The sequence below is a fragment of the Mesoplodon bidens genome, assembly GCF_964165515.1.
Source record: "Mesoplodon bidens genome assembly, chromosome: 19".
Taxonomy (NCBI): domain Eukaryota; kingdom Metazoa; phylum Chordata; class Mammalia; order Artiodactyla; family Ziphiidae; genus Mesoplodon; species Mesoplodon bidens.
This window is the reverse complement of record NC_138179.1, coordinates 51648978-51672527: the sequence shown is the minus strand read 5'-3', so window position 1 is coordinate 51672527 and position 23550 is coordinate 51648978. Positions and strand designations below refer to the sequence as shown.

Sequence of the window (23550 nt, the reverse complement as noted above, 5' to 3'; positions counted from 1 at the left end):
GACCGAGGAAGCCCGGCTGCCCCCCTCAACTCCTCTCCCTTCTTCTCAACCTCCACGGGGCCTCTGGGCCATATAAGGAGGTGCATGAGTCTCTGTTGTCTGTTCACAATCAGTCCTTTCTCTGTGGAGGCCCCTTCCCCAGACAGAAGCAAGTAGACATTTAGATCTGCACACGTTACACACACACACACACACACTCACACACAACCTTCCATGCTCACACCTCAGGGATATACACTCACAGGCACAGATTCAGACACACAAACCCCAGCCGTGTCAGCACTCTCTCCCCAGTACACTCAAATACACATGGCCGGGCTTCCCTGGTGGCGCAGTGGTTGAGAGTCCGCCTGCCGATGCAGGGGACACGGGTTCGTGCCCCGGTCCGGGAAGATCCCACGTGCCACGGAGCGGCTGGGCCCGTGAGCCATGGCCGCTGAGCCTGCGCGTCTGGAGCCTGTGCTCCGCAACGGGAGAGGCCACAACAGTGAGAGGCCCGCGTACAGCAAAACAAACGAACAAAAAATACACACGGCCTTCTTCCCTCCTCTTCTGCCTGGCCTCAGGGATGGCCGCCTCCATAAAGGAAGACCAGGTAAACAGACGGGATGCTAAACTTCAGGCTGATGACGGTCCCTTGCCACCACCCAGCAGCTCTCCCCTGGCGTTACAGCAGCGGGAAAGGAGCACGGACGAGTGGAAGTCATTCCCAGGTGGCACAGTCCCAGGCAAAGGGGCAGAGCCCTCCTCACACCCAGGCCCCTGCTCCGGTCCTTCTGCGGTTGCGTCCCTCCACACAGAGCCAAGGGCATGAACGTACACAGATTGATGCCTTGGCCCTTGGAGATCACACTACGGGTATGTGCCCAGCACTGACCCTGCTTCTAGGGCCTGTGGGTCTCTTACTCAGGTTCTTTCTCCTGTTCAGATAGCAGCACTGTGCATGGTGTGAGCGTAGTAGGCCAAGGGGCGACAAGGGGCAGTTATGGGTAAGGGATGCGCACAGCGGGGACATGCAAGCTGGGTACCTGCACCCACATGCTGGAGGCCCTTTGTGGTGTGGGGGAAGCCAGGGCTGCGAAGGGGAGGGGAGATGGCCCAGGGGCTGGGGGTCAGGGAGAAGTTTTCTGCAGGCTTCCATGTTCTGAGGAGTTAGAAGTCTGAATTCCAGCCTGGCTTTCAGGTCACGGTGGAGGTATACTTGGCAAGGTGTATCTATTTTTTTTTTTTTAACAAAAGAACATTTATTCTTCTCTTCCTTATTACTGAAAAAGAGGGCTTCCCTGGTGGTGCAGTGGTTGAGTGTCCGCCTGCCGATGTAGGGGACGCGGGTTCGTGCCCCGGTCCGGGAAGATCCCACATGCTGCGGAGCGGCTGGACCCGTGAGCCATGGCCGCTGAGCCTGCACGTCCGGAGCCTGTGCTCCGCAATGGGAGAGGCCACAACAGTGAGAGGCCCGCGTACCGCAAAAAAAAAAAAAAAAAAGAGAGAAAAAGAATCAGCTAGGGCCTCCCTGGTGGCGCAGTGGTTGAGAGTCCGCCTGCCGATGCAGGGGATACGGGTTCGTGCCCCGGTCTGGGAGGATCCCATATGCCGCGGAGCGGCTGGGCCCGTGAGCCATGGCCGCTGGGCCTGCGCGTCCGGAGCCTGTGCTCCGCAACGGGAGAGGCCACAACAGTGAGAGGCCCGCATACCGCAAAAAGAAAAAAAAAAAAAAAAAAAAAAAAGAATCAGCTATATTCCCATCATAGTTAAATAATCTCTGTTCATATTTTGTTGTATATATTTCCAGCATTTTCTCTAAGCATTTTCACGTATCCATTTTTTCTTTTTTTTGGATTATAGTTGATTCACAATGTTGTGTTAGTTTCAGGTGTACAGTAATGTGATTCAGTTATACGTATACATATATTCATTCTTCTTCAGATTCTTTTCTCATATAGGTTATCACAAAATTAGTACAGTTCCCTGTGCTATACAGTAGGTCCTTGTCAGTAATAAGGTGTAGCTTTGAACAGTTAGCTTGACTTGTAGCTTATGTAGATCTATGTATGTGCAACTCCGTTTGCACTGTTGCCCCTGTTCTCTGCCCCTGGCGTTGGGGTGAGGGGACTTGCTCAGGGTGACCCCTTCAGGCCTGGGGAGAGGACATTGGCTACAGAAGAGTCTCCCAAATGCTCTGGCTGGAGTGGGCCCAAGCATCGCCAGGAGTGGGAACAGGGCAGGACCGTGCAAGGCCCCAGAGGTGAGGGTGGGTGTGCTCCTGCCATTTTTGCTCCCCTTTGTCCAAGGGGAGGAACCTCGAGGCCAGAGGCTGCCCACGGCCTGGCCCAGTGGGTGTGTGCCCAGCCGGCCTGGGGAGGGCTCTTAATAGCAGAGGTAGCTCCAGCCACACTTCCCAGCCAGGCGAGGTGTGTGGGCGGGGATGGAATGTCAAAGGGAAAACAGGGAGACAAGAAAACAGAGATAGGATGGGCCAGAAATAGCACAGGCGAGGGCGAGATACCAGGGGCCAGTGGTGGTGGACGGAAAGGCTGAAGGAGGGTCAGGACCTCTCCAGAGAATGTCCATCTCCGAGCGGCCCCCTCCTCCCCCCTCCCCTACCTCAACCGTCCCAAAGTACGATTTCAGGGCTTCAGGAGCCCAAAAGGCAGGGCCCCAAGCATCAGAATTCTATTCTGGAGCTGGGTCTCCCTGGGTCTCTGAGCAACCTTATGCCCGTCTTGAGTGGGTTGGGGGAAGGGAGGGGACGAGGCCTTGCCGCCTGAGTCACCCCGCTTCCTGTTCCTGGCCTGGGCGACTCCACTCACAGGCTGACACAGCTGGGGCCCCACCCGCCTTGCCAGCCTGCGTGCCCCTCCCTCCCACAACAAGCCAGGGGCGATGCCTGCCCCGACAGGCACCCTTCCCACCGAGAGGCCAGCCCTCCCCGGCCCGCATGCGTGCGTGCGTGTCAGCGCGCGCGCGCGCACGCATACACGGCTGGAGTTTCTCCCCGACCTGTTGAGAATCCTTGGGAAGAGGGAGGAGAACTCTAATCAGAGCCCCCTTCCTTGTATATTTGGGGACACTAAATTTGGAGCTAAGACAGGAACTTCCCCAAGGTCACACAAGCAAACTCCTGGCAGTTGGGGGGAGGGGGGCAGATGAGAACCAACCTTGGGAGAAGTCAGCTGGAGGTGTGACTTCAGGCGAACCTCCGGATTAGAGCCAAGGCTGGGGGAGGGGTGGGGCAGCCCGGGGCTGGCCGGCCCTCCTCAGGGACTAAATCAGTACCTTCCCCTCACTTCCTCTAAACCCTCTAAGCCGGCGAGGGCCCTACACAGGCCCACCGCCATCGATTATACAAAGAGACCCTTCCCCCACCTCCTCCCGCGCACTGGCCTTCCCGGTCTCCCTGACCTGGACTCCACCTCGGTGGGAACTAGGGCCAAGGTTTGGAGGCCTCTATCCTTGTACATTAATCCCAGCTTCCCTAGTCCCATCCTGCGGCCACCAGGGAATGTGAGAGTTGAGATCCTTGAATATTTCATCAGCACTTCAGCCTGCAGTTGAAGAAGCAGCCAACTTACAGCTCATGGATAATTTATGGCCCCAGCAGAGAACCTGGAAGTAGTGAGGGGGAGGGGCAGGGAGAGTGGGGGCGGGTGAAGCCTGGACCCGGCTGTGAAGCCAGCTCCATCCAAAGTGTGTGTTGGGGGCCGGGGAGGAGCTCCAAGACCAGGGACATTTCCATTTTTGAGGATATCAAGGTATTACCAAAAAAAAAAAAAGGGTTATCAAAGTTACATGACGAGCATTTTCTGACTTCATTCCTGTGTCTCTGTCACTGTGTGCATAACCTCACTTGGAGATAACAAAAAATTTATGTTATCTCCTTCATGGCTGTGAAACCTCCAAAAAGACCCCCTGCTCCCCACACCCACCCCGGGCCAGGGAAAGAGGCCAGACTCCCCAGTTAGACTGTCTGAACCTCACTCCTTCCTAGCCTCCTCCTCCAGGAAAGCCACCAGGATTTAGCCAAATGCTCAAAAGAAAAGAATCTCAAATGGCCACCACTTACTTTGCTCCAGGAACATAACATAGCACTCTTCGTGTTAAAGGAAAGCTGAAAAGATGACCCCAAATAGAAAATGTCAAGTTCTCTTGGCCTCTTCTTTTTTTTTTTTTTTTTTTTGGCCTCTTCTTTACCAAGGGACATACCTTAGTGAGTTCTTCCACAGATTCAGAGGATCAAGTATATGGGGTGGGGGAGGGGGGTAAACAAGCAGCCATGTCCTCCTTTTACCTCAGTTTCTCCACCTGAGTTATGGGCATGAAAGTTGCTCCCACCCCAAAGGCTTTTTGGGGGTCAGAAGAGATGCTATCCAGGCACCCCGGTGCCAGGTGGCACCCAGGCAGGTGGTGATTATGGGGTGATGTGTCCCCAGTTTGGGCTGGGGCTGGCTCCAGTGGGCAGCCCCAGCACTCAGCATACTCCCATCTAATCCCCAAGTCATCTTGGAGTTTTATCATGCAGCCCTGGGAGTCCAATCTAGTCTCTCTGGGCCCCAGTTTCCCCATCCATGAAATTGGGGCCATCTGCTGGAGCCATCCTTGGAGAGAAGCTGCAAGAGGAGGCCTGGATGAAGGCCCCTGAGTTGGGAAGCTGCATAGAGCTTGGGCCCTGCGGCTGCCAGGACTCCCCAGGAAGCTTATGAGGTTGGCCCCAGTGCCAACTGGACACAGCCTTCGGACACAGGAGGGGGTCAGGGGGACCCTACTCTCCCTGAGGAGGAGAACACTAGGGTGAGACTTCAAGAACTAGTTCTCAAACCTAAGCGGGGAATTTCTTCCATTGGAATTTACAAGAATTTGGGGGAATCCCATAGGACCCTCCCTCCCCCGCCTCCCTTGGCCATCACCTCTCAGGATTCAAGAAGAGGCTGGTCTAAATGACCCCAGCGAGTCTGTCCCCAGGCCCTCTAACATCTGGTCCAATCCCAGGGAGCCAACAGCGGGAAGTGGGACTGGACTATGGAATCAGGCCTGAGAGTGAGGCTCGACTGCCTGCTCTTCCTCCTCTTCCTGCTTTCCTCCCTTCCTTCTGGAACTCTCTGCCTCCCTCGGTGAGCTGTGGCAATGTATGGGCTTTGTCTCCACATCTGGTTCTCACCTTCCTCTCCTCAGCCCCAGCTGACAGTATAAAGGGACAAAGCCAGCTCTGGGGACGAGAGAGAGGAGACCAGGGTGTTCTCTGCTCTCTCCCTTCTCTGAGCATCATGGATTTAGGGAGAAATGTTTCAAACCCAGCTCAGGCACCCCCCACCTTGAGGAACCTTGGACAGGTTGCTCTCCTTCCTCAGCCTCACCTGTGGCAGAAGGGAATTGGTATCTATGTTGCAAGACTGTTTTTTGTTTGTTTTGGCCGCATCGCATGCGGGACCTTAGTTCCCTGACCAGGGGTCAAACCCTTGCCCCCTGCAGTGGAAGCAAGGAGTGTTAACCACTGGACCGCCAGGGAAGTCCAGGAACCGGAAGACTGTTTTGAAGCCTGTAAAGAACCTGCCAAGTGCCCGGCACACAGTGGGTATTCAATACATTGTAGCAGTGATGCTTTGCTTGGGACGGGGTCTTTCTGGGTCCAGGACGCCTCTGTGACATCTGAGTCTGGCCCTATTGTGTGAGGTCATCATCCCCAGCGCCTTTTTGGCTGTCTCTAACCTTCTAGCCATTTTGCTACAGATGGTAGGGCTGCTGAGGTGCTGGGTGGGTATTTGGGAGCGGGGTAAGGAGAGGACCGAGTGAGACAGAGATGTGGAGGAGGTGAAGGCGTCTGGGCTGGGTGGGCTTGGGAGAATGGACTGGAGGGCTCAGAGGGCCCACGCTGGGACTCGCTAGAACTCGGTCTCACCGGTTTGGGGAGCTGGCCGGGCAATGGGGAGACGCTGGCGTCAGAGAGAGGTGGCAGTGGCTGGTGGCTGCCAGGGATGGAGAAGCTGAGTAAGGCCCACTGGAAGGGGTGGGCCTGGGCTAACGCCGGGATGTGGGTGAGTACCTAGAGAGGGGCGGCCTTCGGTTCTCAGGACACGCGCGCGCGCGCGCACACACACACACACCCCCTCACCCTCAGATGCACACTTGGACACACACATCAACACACTTCTTAAACCGTACCCCCATTCCCGCCCTGTTCTCCCGATCCTCTCACCCTGCTCTATTTTTCCAACGCACTTACGTAACACAGCCAGATAATTCATTCATTATAACATTTATTGTTTACTGCCTGTCTCCCCGCTGGAATGCAAGCTCCAGGAGGGCAGGGGGTGCTTGGCTTGCTTTGCCCACTATTGTATGCCCAGCACCTGCGACGTACCCGGCTCGTAGTAGGTGCCCAATAGATAAGCGTTGAGTACAATCACATATTCTAGGGTTAGGGTCACGAATGCGCGCACGCTCAGGGACGCATGCGCAAACCCGCTGTCGCCCACGACGCTGCCACGGACGTTCTCAGACACGTGCACGCAGGCACTCGTTCACATCCACACCAACACACAAGCACACAGGCCTTCTCGCTCCCGCACACAGGCGCTTTCAGACTCAAACCCAGCGGTGCAGATTCCAGAGCTCCTACTCACGCAGGCATGCTGGAGCACGTCCCCACTCCCCACCCTCCGGAGGGCAGCCCCTCCCAGAAACAGGGGGCGGGGCCTCGGTGGAAGCTGACAACACAGCAGCTTGAGACGGGTGGGGTGGGGCAGGGCCGCCCTGGTACCTGGGAACTCTTTGGAGACCCTGCGACTGCAGACCCACCTACGGGAGGGAGGGAGGCGTGAGGTCACCAGCGCCCCGAGCTTTGACCCCGCCCGTGCTCCACACTCCGACTCCGTCCTTCCTTTCTTCATCTTCACCAAAGGCCCAGGGGAAGGGCATGGGGTAGGGCAGGGAGTCCTCCTGGGCACAGCGATGGGCAGGGCCCAGGCCACGTCAGCTGGCACATCTGGGCAGGGGTGTGGACGGTGACAACTGGGCTTACCAGCTTCCGCTCCACCTTCCATAAGAGGAGAAAGGTCCTCCACCACCCTGCCGCTGGGAGAACAGAAATGGGGGCAGTGGGCCAGAACTGTCACCTGGCTGGCCCTAGCCCGGTGTCCCTCCCCAGAGTGACCCCTTTTGCCCCTACTTCCCTGCTCTGGAACATGAAGTGGGGGGGAATCACAGGGTGGGTGGTAGCCACCTCCAAATTCTCTGCCCCCCAGAGCCAATGCAAGATTGGGCAAGATGGTCTGGCAGTCCCACTGCCACCACAAAGTCTCATGTTATCAAGCCGTATCCCTAGGGTCCCTCTGGCCACTAAGAGGGTCTGTTCCCTGCTATGCAGTGAATGGGAGAATGGGCAGAGAGGGCAGCGCAGGGCATGCTTGCTCTGACTCAGTAAACGCTTGGAAAGTAAAAACCGGAAGTAAGTGTCCTTGGCCCCCTCCCCACATTCCCTGAGGGAAGCGATGCTGAACTAGGAAAATACAGGACATACCACCTTAGAAATCTGAAACCACCATCTTGCCAGGACTCAGGCAGAGCTGCATCCTCACGCCCCCTAGTGGCAGATTGCAATGGCAGGCTGATGCTCCTCGTGGTCGCAAACACCCAGGGTCCACAGAGGCCAAACTGTGGCCCCTCACCTGTCTCCACATTTACTGATGAGGGGAGATGGGTGCAGAGGGAGGGAGGGAAGGACCTGCACCCTCACCACTCTGCCCAGGGGGGTCTGGACCCTAATGCTGTGATTCATTCAACAAGAAATGTTTATTGAGCACCAATTGCCAGTGTGCCAGGAACCGCTGGACTCCTGGTCCAGTGCTCTTTGTGATGCCAGCTGCCCCTCTGCTGTGTCTGCAATTCAGGCTGAGACCCCCAACTAGGAAGAGCTAGCATCTTCTCCTCCAGGAGACTGCCCCACTGGGTGGGGAGGACGCTGGGAGGAGGGCAGGCCGTCAGCAGCTGCAGCACCATCATCCGGTGGTCCAGAGACCCAGAGAGGAGGCAAGAGGGGTCTGGGGAGCAGTGCTCACAGTTGGGACAGGATGGGGCCTGGTCAGCTATGTCCATTTACATGTTTAATAAATAGTTGTTGTTGCTGCCCAGGCTGGTGGGGGTGGTGCCACTGGGCCCGGGATTCCCAAAGCTCTTGAGGGGTGCCGGGGGCCCTCTTCTTATGCTAGTTCAGGCTCCGGCTCTGAAAAATGAAAGGACAGAGCATTGGGGTTAGCTTCCCATCCCCAACAGGTTTCTGGGTGCTGTCCTCGGGGAGGTGGCGCAGACAGGAGTGAGGGTCCCCAGGAACAGGTCTCAGCTGGTCCCTGCTCCAGGAAGGATGTCACCCCCACCCCTCTACCAGGTGGGACAGAGGTTGCTAACAGGCCGGAAGCCCCCAGAAGAGGGGCGCCAGCACCCAGCACAGCTACTCCACAGCCTCTGCAGCCCAGTGCTTGGATCCTCCTGTCCCTAACGTCCAGCCCAGGCTGCATCCCCGCCCCTCCACCAGGACTCAAGTCACTGACCGGCCTCAGCCTCGTCGCCCTTGGCATCTGGCTCCTGCCACCAGTCAGCATAGATGCTCTCCTCGTAGTCGCCCTCCCCTTCAAACTCGGCATCAGACGGGGGCTCCGCAGGCTCCACGGGCAGTTCTGTCTCCTTCAGCTCCATCTAGAGCAGCCCCAGGATGGGAGGATAAACCAAGTCATAGCAGGCACAAACCCAGATCAGCTCCCTTCCTGGCCAAGGGACCCTCCCATCCCATCTCGGTCCCAAATCCCTCCTTCCCAGTCACACTCAAGACCTCACACAGGAAAGACTGGAGGGTTTCTCCCTAAGTCCTGTTCCCAAACTGCCCCCTCAATGAACTGATGCTTGGGGCTCCACCAGCAGAGCTTCAGGGTTGGTGTAACCTTCTTCCTCTCCACAGCCCACCTTTTAAGCATAAATACACAGGCCACACTGCTAGTCCATGAATACTGTCTGCTCATGCTGCTTCCTGGCCAGGAACACCTGTACTCCCCTGTGCTTGGATAGCTTTTGTTTATCCCTCCAACACCAGGCATCAGCTCCAGGATGCGGCCCTTGCTGGTGACCCTGGCTGGGTCTGGAGGCCTCGTCCAGTGCCCCGTGCTGACTTCTCCCATTGCACTGAACTAACGGTGAGCTGACTGGGCGAGGGACTGTGCCTTTCATCAATTGACCACAGCCCCAAGCACGGTGTCTGGCAAACAGCAAGCAACAAATAACAGTAATCAAAATGGCTACCACCCCCTGAGCACCTACTATGTGCCAGCTCTACAGTAAGTGATTTACATACTAGATCTCATTGAATTCTCACCACAACAGTGTAAGATGGCCGTTATTCTCTCCGTTCCATGGATGAAGAAATGGAAGTTAGAGGGTTACCTAACACTTGCCTGGAGGCTATCCAGCTGGGAAATGGTGGAGCCAAGTCTGGTAAGCACCAAAGCCTGGGGGCTCACTGGGCAGACCTGGCCCCCTGTTTGATGAGGGGGGGCATGGGTGCACAAACAATGGAGGGGATGGATAAATAAGCACTGGGCAGCAACACCTCAGAGAATTCAGGCTCTCAAACCCTCATTTAGAATCAATGTAATAACACACTGTGGTCCTTCCTTCCTGGCGTCCTGGGCTCCTTCATTCACTCACTGGTTCCTTCAATCCCAGTTTCTGAGGGCCAGCTTGTGCCAGGTGCTGTGGGAGAGCTGGGAATAACCTGGTCCCTGTCCTGGAGCCCAGTCCTCTAGGAGGCTGGCTGGAGAAAGGGGCGGGGTGAGACAGACGAGGGCTGTAAGTAACTCCGGTCCAGGGAGGCACAGACGGTCAGAGTAGGCACTGCAAGCCCAGAAGACAGAGCCAGGACGTACAGCAAGGGCTTCTGGAGGAGGCGCCACCAGAGCTGGGCCCAGGAGAAGCGAGACTCAGACATGTAGAGAAGGGGGGTGTGAGAACACGGAGTGGGGAGAGGAGGGCAGGTGTAAACAAGGGACAGGTGAAATCTCTCTGCTTCACAATGGCTGACTGCCACGAGCTGAGGCTGAGATTTGGCACAGCGGCCCCAGGAAGAGGATCAAGGGGTGTCCATCACCACCCAAGCCAGGAGGGCAAGGGGCCACCTACCTCGTCATCTGACTGCAGGTACATGTGCGCAAACTCCAGCAGCTCCCGAAGCTCAGCTGTCTGGTTGTGGTAGAGCATGGCCTCCTGGGAGGAGGGAAGGAAAGTGAGGTGAGCCAGGCCCTGCTGCCAGATGGTGGAGGAGCCAGAGCTCCTAGGATCTGGGCCCTCTGGCCCTTTTACAGCTCGAGGAGCAGGGAACAGGTATCAGTTCACATGCTGGTCGAAAAATCACAGCTGCTTGAAGTGCCGGGTTAAGAAGGATTCTGAGGGCTCAGTGAGAAAGAGTGCCTAAATCGATTCGCAATGTCTGCCACTGACAAGGAAGTGGGGAGTGGCACCACGTGCCCCATATTTGCCAGTCTTGCCCTAGAATTCCAAGGGGTTCCTCAGTTGGTCCAGGTTATGGGGTCCCTGGGGAAGAAGGGCAAAGGCCAGCAGTGAGCATGGTAAGAGTGGGGAAGGGAGCAGGCAGGGACAGATATTTTTTACCTCCCACATGCCAGGCACTGTGCTGGAGACGTAGGCTGTTCCACCCCCATTTTGCAGGTGAGGCAACAGATTCAGTAAAGGCCAGTAGTGTTCCCAGGACCACACAGCTGGTGGCTTTGAACCTAGGACTCCAACTACAACCCAAATTCTTTCTTTTTATTTCTCACCCTGCCTTTGGAGGAAGGCAGGGTTTTGTTTTGTTTTGTTTGTTTTTTTGGGGGGTATGCGGGCCTCTCACCGCTGTGGCCTCTCCCATTGTGGAGCACAGGCTCCGGACGCGGACGCGCAGGCTCAGCGGCCATGGCTCACGGGCCCAGCCACTCAGCGGCATGTGGGATCTTCCCAGACCGGGGCACGAACCCGTGTCCCCTGCATTGGCAGGTGGACTCTCAACCACTGCGCCACCAGGGAAGCCCTTTTTTTAAAAAAAAATCAAATCACATATCCTAAGAATGCCTCGGCGATGCCCACCTCCCTGGGCTGGAAGTCCTCCTCCTCCAGGCCCCAGCGGGCCCTGTGGAAGCGATAATACACCAGGTTTTGCTGCATGACATTGTCTTCGGGGTCAAAGAGCATGTAGCTGGCGGCACTGCGGGCGGCCTGGCGCACGTCGTTCACTGCAGGCAGGACAGGAGTGAGTAGTGGCCCTGGCACTTCCCCACCTTCAGGGATAACCCTCAACTAACCCACCCCTATCTCCCAAAATTTAGTCCAGTGCCCCTGGTTCCCCAGCTGCCTCCCAGAATACCTGTTGGGTGCCTCACCCCACCCAGTAATAATACAAGCTAGAATGTAGTGGGCACTTACCCTATGCCCCATGTAACTCATTTAAGCCTCACTCTTACTGTCATCCCATTTTACAGATAAGAAATCTGAGGCACGGAGAGGTCAGGTAAACTGCTTGAGCTCACACAGCTGGAGAATGATGGCATGATGGTTCTGGGGAATCAGAAGCCGGTGGCCCAGCCCTCAACCTGTTTGCCAACTAGAACACAAAGGGTCTCCTGGCCCTTGGTCTTCAGCTCCTCCTCTCCAACTCCAGCCTGACTGAATCTTGGCATCTCTGCATTGCAGAGACCCTGGAGATTGACCACCTTAGCCCCGGCTGATGCCAGAATCCCCCTTAAGTGAGGAGAGCCTTAAGTCCTGGTGCTACTTTTTATTAGCCATGTAACTAATGGCCCCTTACCCTCTGTGAGCCTCGGTTTCCTCATCTGAAAAATGGGTCCATTAACGCCAGCTACCGGTTGCTTGTGAGAGGATCAAGTGAGATAAACAGATGTGGCAGGGCTTTGTAAACTATCAAGTGCTGTGCAGTTGTTGACTATCTAGTCATTTACCCAAGAGGCCCTGGCATTCTCCCCTGAGGCTGCTCTCTGTTCCCCGCCACAAGCTTCTCACCTGCCTCACCACCCCCAGCCTTCCCTCCCATCACCAAGGGTCCTCAATTCTGGCTCGGCTTCACTCCCAGTGCAGTGCTCTCCCCAACCCCAAGCCCACCAGGAGGCTCACACTTGTAGTAGGCAAACTGCAGGTAGTGATACATGGTGGCCACGAACTTCTCCACGAAGTAGCCGCCCACGTTGGGGGTCAAGTTGGCCTCACAGTCCACCTTGCACTGCAGGGATTCTGCAAAGAGATCTGGGGGTGGGGGTGGCAGCGGTGAGGAGCTGGTGTGCTGAACAGCTCCATCCCGCTGATGGGGATGACGGCCGATGACTTCCAGTCCCAGCTCTGCCTGCTGATCCCACAAGACAGTCGAGGGACAAGGGATGCTGCGGAAGCCTACAGTGGCCTGGGCTGACTTATCACCCCCACAGCTCACCCAGCGCCCCAAAGCCAGAGGAAGCCAGGGCACACTGGGAGGTTGGCAGGTGAGGCCTGGAGGTGGGACTGAAGGCCAGAGAGAGAAGCTCAGGACAGTCCCCTCTGCCCCTGCTGAGGGACTCCGCCCTTAGGGATCCCCAGACTAGGTGTGATTTCTGGCCACAAACTGCTTTCTGCACACACCTGCTGGGTCGTTTCCCACCTCAGCAACTTTGCACCTGCGTTGCCCTCTGCCTGGAAGACTCATGAACCCAACCTCCCCAGACCCTTTTGGGATGTCACCTCCTCTCTGCACCGATGCCCAGCACCTTGGACACTCCCTACCGCAGCCCTCTGCACCCAGTGGCAGGCGTTCTGTTGGCCCCTCTGCAGCCAACGCCGACTGAAGGGTCTGAGGGTCGGTATAACACCTTATGCCTGTCCGCCTCCCAGGCACTTAGTAGGCGCTCCATAAATGTGTATGGAATGAATATTTGTGTTAAGGTGCCTTAGGAGTTCTGGGAAGCAGGGCCCTGCGGATGAAAGGGATGCCCACCGGGGTGGATACCTGCTATGGCTGGATAGAAGTCCTTGAAGTCCACCTGCTCGTGGGCCCCCTCGCAGCCAGCCAGACACCGGGCAAAGACGGCCATGTACTCGGCCAGGGCCCGCTCCATGTCCTCGGTGCTGCTACGGAAATCTCCGCTGTTGTAGAGCTTCACAGCCCGGAGGAACACGGCCTAGGGGGAGGGGACGCGGCACAGGGCTCAGGGGGACCCCCACACCTCCCCTCCCCCACGGGCCCTATGGGGGGACTCAGGGAATTGCGTCAGGGCTGGCCCTACCCTGGCACCCCACCTCATAGGGCTGGGCCTCCAAGTCCGTGAGGGGCTCGTCGGCGGCCTCCAGCAGCCCGCGATAGTAGCTGAGATACTTGGCGGTGAGCTCGTGCTTTGGGTTCCTCTGAAGGAAGGTGTAGGCCGCGGCCACCGCTTTCTCCAGACGGTTCGCCTGCGGCGTGGGGACAGGGCCGGTCAGCAGGGCCAGAGCCCGCAGCCCCAAGCACACGCGAGGAGCCGCGCTCCCCCCGACCCGACTGGGAGGCGCCGCCAGCTGGGAGCGCACCTTGAACTGCGCGTAGTGCAGGTACTGGTAGGGCAGGCGGCTCTGGAAGTCGCGCAGCAGCTGGCGCGGCGGGTAGGGCACCTGGAAGGCGGGCAGCGAACGCTTGCAGCGCCGCAAGCAGGCGGCGCGCTCCAGGACGTGGCCGAAGAGCCGCAGCTCGCGGGCCCACTCGTCGCCGCGGCCGCCGTCGGGGCCGGGGGGCGCGGGCTCGGGGGGCGCGGCGGCGGGCGGCGCGGGGCCGCTGCAGTTGGCGTGGCAGAAGGCCTCGCTGTCCCGCAGCAGCCGGTGCAGCCGCAGCGCGGCCTCGAGGTAGCGCGCACTCTCGCGCCAGCTCTCGCCCTCGTACTGCTCCAGCGCGTGCCCGTAGGCCGCGGCCAGGGGCATCAGGTCCTCGGGCGGGAAGCCCCGGAAGCTGTACTTCTCGTACTGCGCCCCGGCGCTGCCCAGCAGCAGCCACAGCAGCCCCCACGCCGCCCGACCCATAGCCCCCTCCGCGCCGCTGTCTCTTCCCTCCGCGAGCTGGCGTCCCGGCCCAGCGGCCGGGCAGGCTGGCGGGCTCTGGGGCCCGGGACTGGCCGGCGCGCCCGCTGGGTCTTAGCGCCTGGTACCGGGGGCAGCGAGGCGGGGTCGTGGCTTGAGTCAGATCCCCCGAGGGGCCGAGGGCTGTGTCTCCACTCTTCTCAGAAAGCCAACACTATCCTGAGTCCCCGACCTCCTGCCCTTGGGGGTCCTCCCCTTGGCAGATGGTGAGAGGGTGGAGGAACAATTCCCGCAGGGATGCGGAGCCCAGAAAGCCCCTCCCACACAAAAACAGCCCCCCCTCCCCCAGACCTTAATATAGAGAAATTGAGGGACGTGCCATCTCTCTCTACTTTACCCAAGCCCTGGAACCTGCTCTTCCTTCCATCAGAGCGGTCCTTCTGCTCACTCCCCACTTCCAGCCCCGAAGAGATTCCTCCAAGTGTCCCCCCAGCCCGCGACGGGGAGGCACACCCCAGGTTTTACCCTGCACATCCTCCACTCTCACCACCTCCCACTCGATCTCCATCCCCACGTCAGAAAGTCCTCTGGCAGTCCAGCTTTTGCAGGACAAAGCAGCCCGTCCCTGGAGAGGCCGTCCCTGGGGCAGAAGGGGTGGGACGGAGCACTGAGATACCCCTCCGATTCTGGAGCCTCACCAGCCACCCGGAGAGACCTAGATTTGGGGTTGCCAGCCAAAGAAACAAGGGATGCCTCAGTCCGGCTTTAGGACCCGGGGGGCTCCAGAAAAAAAGACTCCGAACTTTTTTTTTTTAAGTCGGCTCCGACTTTCCCAACTTTCCGGAACTTCCCTGCCCCTCCCAGGTCTCTCAGCCCCAGGGTGCGGGTGGGGGAAAATCTGGAGGGCTTGGTGGCGCTTTCCTCGTACTCTAACGCTATCAGCCTGGCCCTCCTCCTCCTATTCCACACCCCTTCCCCCCCACCCCGCCCCGCCAGCTCAGCCTCCCCAGCCCCCATTCCACGTGGACCAGCCAGGGCGGGGGTGAGGATGGAGGACAGGAAGAGGGGGAGCCAGCTCTGGGAGGAGTGGGGGGAAGGAGTCTGGCGGCGGCGGTGGCTCTCTCGCTCGCCCTCACTGCCGGCCGTCCCAGCTCCAGGCACCATGTTCCGCGCGGGGCGCCCCAGCCACACCGTCCTACGGCTTCCCCTGCTGCAGTCGCTGCTGCTGCTGCTGCTGCTGCAGGCCGTGGGGAGGGGGCTGGGCCGCGCCAGCCCGGCCGGGAGCCCCCTGGAAGATGTGGTCATCGAGAGATACCACATCCCCAGGGCCTGTCCCCGGGAAGTGCAGATGGGGGATTTTGTGCGCTACCACTACAACGGTACTTTCGAGGACGGCAAGAAGTTTGACTCGAGGTAATGGCTTGGGTGCCCCCAGGCTCACCATTTCCCTTCCCGGAGCCCGGGACCAAGCTCTCTCAGTCCTGGGGTTCCCTCGTTGCTGCTTTTAAGCTGTGTCTGCATGCTCCCTACTCACACCGTGATCCGCTAACCTCAAACACAGCACCCTGCGTGGGGGGACTCCTAGACGTCCATCTCCCCAGACATCCCTGCCCTCAATTTCAAACCTTCGCCTCTCAGAAGACCCCTGTTTCTTTCACACAAACTCCCTGTCTCTCAGAATGCTTGAGAATCAACTGCTCTATTTACTTACCAGCGCTTTATTTAAAGACGTAGAGGGGGGTTTCTGGTCCACAGAGGTGGGGGGAAGGGCATGGTCCCTGCTGCATGTGAATCCTCCAGTGGTCTCAGCCCAGCACCCTCTACCTTTCCATCCACCCTGACTCCCTTTCTGGTTCCAGCCACAGGTTTCAGTGCCTTTGTGTTTAGAGAAGAAGAAGTAAGTAGAGTTTTGGGGGGAGGGGGAGGGGGTTTTTAGCAGCCGGTGGGGTAAAGCTGGTGGGCACTCTAAGACAGCAGGATGGATCAGGGAGTGCAGGGCATAGCTTGGTGTAGGGACCCTGTCTGCCTACATGTCACACAGGCACACATGCCACCCTGGGCTCCTCCGAGGGTTTTCATGCCTCCCTCTCCCCGTGATCCCGCACCCTCATCTCCCTCCATCTTAGCTCGACCAGGTCAGTGCTGCCGCCCATGTTGCCAGCCTTGGGGTTTGAGAGATGGGTTCCTGGTCTGTGTCCAGGCTTTCCGTCTGCTCTGGCAAGTCCATTTTTTCTTGGTGGGGGCAGGGCTGTAGGCCAGGCCAGCCTCAGTTAAACCTTGGGTCCAGGTCGCACACACAACTCGGCCTATAGAAATTAGTGGCTTTGGAGGCAGGCAGTTTATTGGGTAAGAACACGAACTCCTGAGACCAAGACCCTGGATTCAAACCCAGGCTGTGATCATGGACAAGGAGCCTTGCCTCTTTAAGCTTTACTGTCCTCATCTGAAAAAAAGGAGATTAAAAAACAGTCTGAAAAACTGCATCCCTGCTTCCTAAGGCTGATGTTAGGACTCAAGACGATGAATGAAAGTGAACTTCACACAGTACCTTACAATCTGCAAGCAGGTTCAGTACACATTAGCCTTGACTCTGGGGAGAACTTTGGTCGTGTTTAACTGGTAGAAGCTTCTTGCCATGCTTGGGCTCTCACAACGGCACTGTGGAGGAAGCAGGCCATACAACCAGCTCAGTGGGCAAAATGAGGCATAGGCAGTAGCCAGGAGTACAGCTGTGAGCCTGTGGCCACCAAGGAGTGGAGGAGGGGTTGGGAGTTGGGGAGTGACCTCCCTATCGGGGATTCTGATGGGGACTCTTGGATCCAGGTTGGATCCAAGCAGTGCTGAGCTTGGAAAACTTTCACAACCCATGACACCTTCCATCAAAATAATAATCTCCCATTTTTCCTTAACTTCTGAAAACTTAAAATTAAAACTATAACTAAAAACAAGTAAAAGCCATGGCAATTTTAGAGTAGGCTTTTTCAGAATTGAAAACCAATCCCTATCCCCAGCCAGCTCTGCTTCCCCTTCCCTTCTTCTGTGAATTGATGGTGAAGTGGCCCAAACGTGGGCTTTGGAGTGCAACAGACCAAACATTAGCTGTGTGACCTTGGGCAAGTCATTTGGTCTCTCAAGTCTCAATTTTTCTCGTAAGAAAAATGAAATCAATAATGCCCATTTCGGGAATTCCCTGGTGGTCCAGTGGTTAGGACTCGGCGCTTTCACTGCTGTGGCCCGGCTTGGCCCGGCTTTGATCCCTGGTGGGGGAACTAAGATCTCACAAGCTGCATGGTGTGGCGAATAAGAATAAGAATAAGAATAATGCCCACCTCACAGGGGAGAGAATTAAATAAGATAATGAATGCAGGGACTTCCCTGGTGGTCCAACGGTTAAGGCTCCCAACTCCCAATGCAGGGGGCCCGGGGTTCGATCCCTGGTCAGGGAACTAGATTCCGCATGCCACAACTAAGAGCCCACATGCCGCAACTAAAAGATCCCGCATGCTGCAACGAAGATCCCAAGTGCCACAGCTAAAGACGTGGCGCAGCCAAATAAATAAATATTTTAAAAAAGATAATGGGGCTTCCCTGGTGGCGCAGTGGTTGAGAGTCCGCCTGCCAATGCAGGGGACACGGGTTCGTGCCCCGGTCCGGGAGGATCCCGCATGCCGCGGAGCGGCTGGGCCTGTGAGCCATGGCTGCTGAGCCTGCGCGTCTGGAGCCTGTGCTCCGCAACAGGAGAGACCGCAACAGTGAGAGGCCCGCGTACCGCAAAAAAAAAAAAAAAAAAAAAAAAAAAAGATAATGAATGCAAAATGCCAAGCCTTATCGGCCTTATCATTTAAGTGCTGGATAACTGGTCTCCCCACACCCCCCGCCCTGGGTCTGCACTTCCCGCTCCTTTTCTGTCAGCAGATAGGACTGCTGGCACCATCCCCCCATCCCAGGGCAGATAAAAGCCCCTGGCCTCCTGGGACTTCCTTTTGTAACAGCCCATCCTATTAAGGTGGGAGTCACGGCCCACCTAGGAGGGAGGCTTGAAGAGTTGAGGAGCCTGTGGGTCTACACCTTTGTGTAGGGAGGGGGATGTTTTGTGTGTGTGTGTGTGTGTGTGTGCGCACTTGCGTGCACCCGTGCATGTATGTGACCATGGGCAGAGGCCACTGTATCCCATCTGCCCCCTCCCTCCCCAGCTATGACCGCCACACCTTGGTGGCCATCGTGGTGGGCGTGGGGCGCCTCATCACCGGCATGGACCGAGGCCTCATGGGCATGTGCGTCAATGAGCGGCGACGTCTCATTGTGCCTCCGCACCTTGGCTATGGCAGCATCGGCGTGGGTGAGGAGAGCTGGGGCCCAGGCATGGGGGTGGAGGAGACCAGGAGGCAGAAGCAAGGGCCCAGGGCCAGAAAACTGAAGCTCAGAGAGGGAGAGCGGCTTTCCAAGGTCACACTGCATGCGCAGCAGAGTGAATAGCGCGGCAGGTCTGGGACTAGACTTTTCTGTCTCCTGCCCCTGGGGCGGGAGGAAGGGCAATAATAGGGCCCTGGGTAGGATCCTAGCTTGACCTGGGAGAAGGGGAACAAAGGGTGGTGGAGGGGGAGGCCAAGCAGGATGCTCAGACCTCCACTCCACCCCCCACTCTGGGGGCTGCACCAAACACAGCGGGGCTTATTCCCCCGGATGCCACCCTCTACTTCGATGTGGTCCTGCTGGATGTGTGGAACAAGGCGGACACTGTGCAGGTGAGCACCTTGCTGCGCCCGCCCCAGTGCCCCCGCATGGTCCAGGACAGCGACTTTGTCCGCTACCACTACAACGGGACGCTGCTGGATGGCACTGCCTTCGACACCAGGTAAGGGCTGGAAGGAGCCCTGGGGCGCCAGGGAGTGTGGCATGCAGCGGGAGAGTCGGGGGCCTTCCTGCCTCTCCCACCAACAGCAGCCTCACCCCTACCTCATTCTCTGCAGCTACAGTAAAGGTGGCACTTACGACACCTACGTGGGCTCTGGCTGGCTGATCAAGGGCATGGACCAGGGGCTGCTGGGCATGTGTCCTGGAGAGAGAAGGAAGATCGTCATGCCTCCATTCCTGGCCTATGGCGAGAAAGGCTATGGTGAGGGCAGCAGGGACTTGGGGATTCTCTAGAGGTGGGCTGCCACATACAGTTGTTCAGGTTGAGTACTGCACAAGGACACCTAGCCAGGGAGGCAAGTCGTGATGAAATCTAGCCCTTGGTGATCACCTCACTAAGAAGGGGTGCTTGGGTGGTTAGGACTCGGCACTATCACTGCTGGGGTCCGGGTTCAATCCCTGGTTGGGGAACTAAGATTCCGCAAGCCTCGAAGCACAGCCAAAAAAAAAAAACCAAAAAAATAAAGGTGCTTTATTCTGATTCACACAAAGGCTCATGTGGGCTGGTGGTGGCCCTGGGGAAAGCTCAGCTCAGGCCTCACAGGGGAAGAAGCAGGGTTGCTGATGGGCGTCAAAGGCTCTGGAAAGCAGGGTTAGCACCTTTTTGCACGGTGCTCACATAGGCCTTCCTGAGTGGAGAAGCAGCCCTGCTTTGCTCTCCACGTGTATGATTCAAGCCTATCCCTTCCCCAGGGACTGTGATCCCCCCGCAGGCCTCCCTGGTCTTCCACGTCCTACTGATTGACGTGCACAATCCAAAGGACACGGTCCAGCTGGAGACACTGGAGCTGCCACCTGGCTGCGTCCGGAGAGCCGTGGCTGGGGACTTCATGCGTTACCACTACAACGGCTCCCTGATGGATGGCACCCTCTTTGACTCCAGGTCCGGGGGGGGTCCTGAGGACGACGGTGGGGGCTGGGGGCAGCTCTGTGCTTCGGGAAGGGTGGGGCCGCTGTGACTCCCTTGCCCGCCTCCCCGCCTTGTATTGCAGCTACTCCCGAAACCACACCTACAATACCTATGTGGGGCAGGGCTACATCGTCCCAGGGATGGACCAGGGGCTGCAGGGCTCGTGCATGGGGGAGCGCCGGAGAATCACCATCCCCCCCCACCTCGCCTACGGGGAGAACGGGACTGGTAGGCGTGCTTCCTGTTCCCCAGGCCAACACCTCAGTTCCTCCTGACCTTCCCCCTGATGGGCGGGGGCGAAGGGGGCGGATTCCAGCCATCGCTCTGCCCCTCTCCTCGAAAACACTGGTCCCCCAGCCAACTCCTGCCACAAGGACTCCATCCTTCTCTCCAGGGGGCAGTCCCCCACTTCTCCCCTTCCACACTGGAGAAAGGCAGCCGACTCCTGAGCTCGGGGAGGGAGGGCGGTTATGGAAGAACAGAAACAGCAGAGCCCTGGGAAGCAAAGAGACCTGGATTTGAGTGCCAGCTTTGCTGGAAGGCTTTGTGTGCTCACCTGTAAAATGGAACTAATCACATCGACCAGCAGGGTGAGTTATTGGGAGGTTGCAAGATACATGTGGAAAAGGCTTTCCAGCTGGCGTGCCCCTCCCCTCCCCTGCCTCCTCACCACCACAGAGTATATGACAGGAGTTGACCATGTGGACAAACATCCCATCCCATCCTTGTTTAAAACCCCACGACGGGGAAGGTCTGCGGCCTCCATGGAGACCTAGAGCAGCCCCTCGTAGACTCCAGCTGATCCACGCCCCCATTCTGGCCCCAGGAGACAAGATCCCTGGCTCTGCTGTGCTGATCTTCGACGTCCACATCGTCGACTTCCACAACCCTGCAGATCCAGTGGAAATCAAGACACTGTCCCGGCCCCCGGAGACCTGCAACGAGACGGCCAAGCTTGGGGACTTTGTTCGCTACCACTACAACTGCTCTCTGCTGGATGGCACCAAGCTCTTCTCCTCGTGGGTCCGGGGCAGGGCCAGGGCTGGGCAGGTGGGTGGGCCCAGGCGTGGGGAGTCCTCCTAGCAGCACCCCTGACTCCTCCTTCCTCCCTAAGTTCCCGTCTAAGCTGAAATTCTTCAGTCCACAGGCAGAGGGAGGGTGAAGCAAGCAGTAGGGGAGCTGCTATAGTTCCACTCAGTGGAGGGAGACGAGCAGGGAGAGATGAGCCCCCGGCCACACTGCAGGGCAGTTACGAGATAAGGGGATGGGTCCTACCTCTGCACCGCTGGGCCCCCGCACCCTGCCCTGGGCCTGCCGGGGACCAGGATGAGCACTGACCCAGGAATCTGCTCTCCCCGCAGCCACGACTACGGGGCCCCTCAGGAGGCGACTCTGGGCGCCCACAAGGTGATCGAAGGCCTGGACACGGGCCTGCAGGGCATGTGTGTGGGAGAGAGGCGGCAGCTGGTGGTCCCCCCGCACCTGGCACATGGAGAGAGCGGAGGTGAGCAGAAACTGGCCTGATGGCTTTCCTCCTCCCCTCTGCCCCGCCACCTGGAGCCTGGATGGCTGCTGGCAGGCGTGAGAGAGGCCTTCCCAATGCTTCCCATTCCGTGCCCCACTCTCCAGCCCCCAAGGCAGGAACTGAGGCCTGTAGGCTGGGAGCGCACTGGGCAGGCAGTGAAGCCGGGCCCAGACCCTTCCCTCTCTCCTCCTCCCCTCCCTCCAGCCCGGGGGGTTCCTGGAAGTGCTGTGCTCCTGTTTGAGGTGGAGCTGGTGTCCCGGGAGGATGGGCTGCCCAAAGGCTACCTGTTTGTGTGGCACGAAGACCCTCCTGCCAACCTGTTTGAAGACATGGACCTCAACAAGGATGGCGAGGTCCCCCCGGAGGAGGTGGGTGAGGAGTTCGCTCCTAGTCATCCCTCGCACGCTGTCACCTGGCAGGAGCCACCTTGCACGGTGGCATCTAACGAGAACACAGTGTGTGTCCACCATCCTGTCTGCACCCGTGTTCCTGCCCCTGCCCCTCATCCCCGCCTTTGCCTCTGGCACATGCAGCCCATTCCCCGCCGTGGCTGCCTGACCCTGGGCATGCCCTCCACCCCGCCCCCCTCAGGACGCAGCACCAGCTCCTCTCCTCAGCCCTCACTGGAAGGCCTCCGCCTGGGGGCCCCGGCCCAAGGTGAGCACAGCTGCTCAGGCAGGACGCTCTCTCCCCCTCCCCTTGGCTCTCCTGGCCGCAGTTCTCCACCTTCATCAAGGCTCAAGTCAGTGAGGGCAAAGGACGCCTCCTGCCTGGCCAGGACCCTGAGAAAACCATAGGAGACATGTTCCAGAATCAGGATCGCAACCAGGATGGCAACATCACCGCCGAGGAACTCAAGCTGAAGTCGGACGAAGATGAGGAGCGGGTCCACGAGGAGCTCTGACGGGCAGAGGCCTGGGCCCAAATGCGAAGGTCGTCTCGGGGGACAGTGGGCAGGGGGCTGACTTCCCAAGTCACCCTGCCCTCTGCTGGGATGAGGTCTGGAAGTTTCTAGAAAGTGGTCAGAGGGGACAACTCTGGTTTTCCCACTGCCCGAGAGTAAAATCCACAGCGCAGATCTCTATTTGGTTTTCCTCTCCCAGCCCCAAACCCCTTCCTTAAAAGTTTTGGAATTACAAAGCCAATCTGGGGATTGGTGGAGTTTGGGGGTTGGCTGGGGTCATTGCTGGCCCCTTGCTCAGACCTCCCCTCCGTGTCACCAGACACTGAGCAAGGCCAAGCTCATCATTTCCTTATTTCCCCAAACTTCGCCTTTACCTGTACTTTTCCTCACCATCCTCGACCCGCCCCACCCCCCCCCACAGCCCCCATTCCTCTGTCCTGGCAGCTCCCCAGGAACATGAACCCCCAGCTTTCCTCCCTCAGCTCTGGCTGGTTCCTAGGGGAGGGGACGGTTCCGGGGGGGCAGCCCTACCTTACCTGTCCGGTTCCCTTCACCTGTCCCATGCCCCCTCGCTGCTGTCCAGTGGTGGCTGAAGAGCCCCTAGGGTGCTGCACTTCAGGGCTGGGCTTTGTGTCACCTTTTATCCCTAAAGAAGGCTGCCTTCTCTAGGGACCAAAGAACAAGAGAAAAATGAAGGGGGGTGGTATGAGGAAACCTACTTGGGTGGACCTTAGGGCTATGAAATCCTTTGTTCAGGGCTGAGATGAACGTGGAAAAGGGGCTCATTACTGAGGGGTGAGGGGGGTGGGAAGAGCTCTGCACACTCAAAAGGCTAAACTGGTGTCAGACCCCCTGCTCCCTTGTGCCAAATAAAACACGTCCGAAACCAAAGTCCTCGGGAGGTGTTCTTTCTTGGTTGGGGGCGGGAAGCTTAGACCCAAGTGTTGGGAGGAAAGGGAGCAAAGCAGGCCACCTCCATGGCCCTTCAGCCTCCTGCCTCCCTGAGGCCCAGCTGGGGCCCTCACCATGGAGGGAGGCTGGGGGGGTAAGTGTCCACAGAGAGGGGCCTGCAGGGGAGGCCTGGAGACATGATCCTGATCTCCTAAAGGTCCCAGCTGAATGGAAAAACAAGTTCCCTGAACTCAAACACGACATGCAAAGCTCAAGGGTTAAATTAAACCACACAGGTCAGATTCCCCTTTCACATAGATCGTTTCTAATACCACGATGTTCCCACCT

The 23550-nt window shown here is 58.0% G+C and overlaps 2 protein-coding genes across 2 annotated transcripts; one reads left to right on the top strand and one right to left on the bottom strand.

The window, feature by feature from the left end:
* Positions 1-7766: 7766 nt before the first annotated feature.
* P3H4 (prolyl 3-hydroxylase family member 4 (inactive)) lies at positions 7767-14367 on the bottom strand. The gene is made up of 8 exons (XM_081219977.1): positions 13579-14367; positions 13312-13464; positions 13022-13193; positions 12160-12288; positions 11119-11264; positions 10159-10242; positions 8541-8685; positions 7767-8215 (listed from the first exon to the last, which is right to left on the bottom strand). The coding sequence occupies exons 1-8, from the start codon at positions 14059-14061 to the stop codon at positions 8193-8195; spliced, it is 1335 nt and encodes a 444-aa protein (XP_081076103.1). The 5' UTR covers positions 14062-14367; the 3' UTR covers positions 7767-8192.
* A 760-nt stretch (positions 14368-15127) lies between these two features.
* Positions 15128-23202, top strand: FKBP10 (FKBP prolyl isomerase 10). Its single transcript, XM_081219976.1, has 10 exons — positions 15128-15471; positions 18252-18397; positions 18724-18913; positions 19029-19174; positions 19666-19855; positions 19965-20110; positions 20709-20901; positions 21244-21386; positions 21612-21775; positions 22126-23202. Exons 1-10 carry the CDS (start codon positions 15221-15223, stop codon positions 22309-22311), a joined length of 1755 nt encoding a protein of 584 aa, XP_081076102.1. The 5' UTR covers positions 15128-15220; the 3' UTR covers positions 22312-23202.
* Positions 23203-23550: the final 348 nt, after the last annotated feature.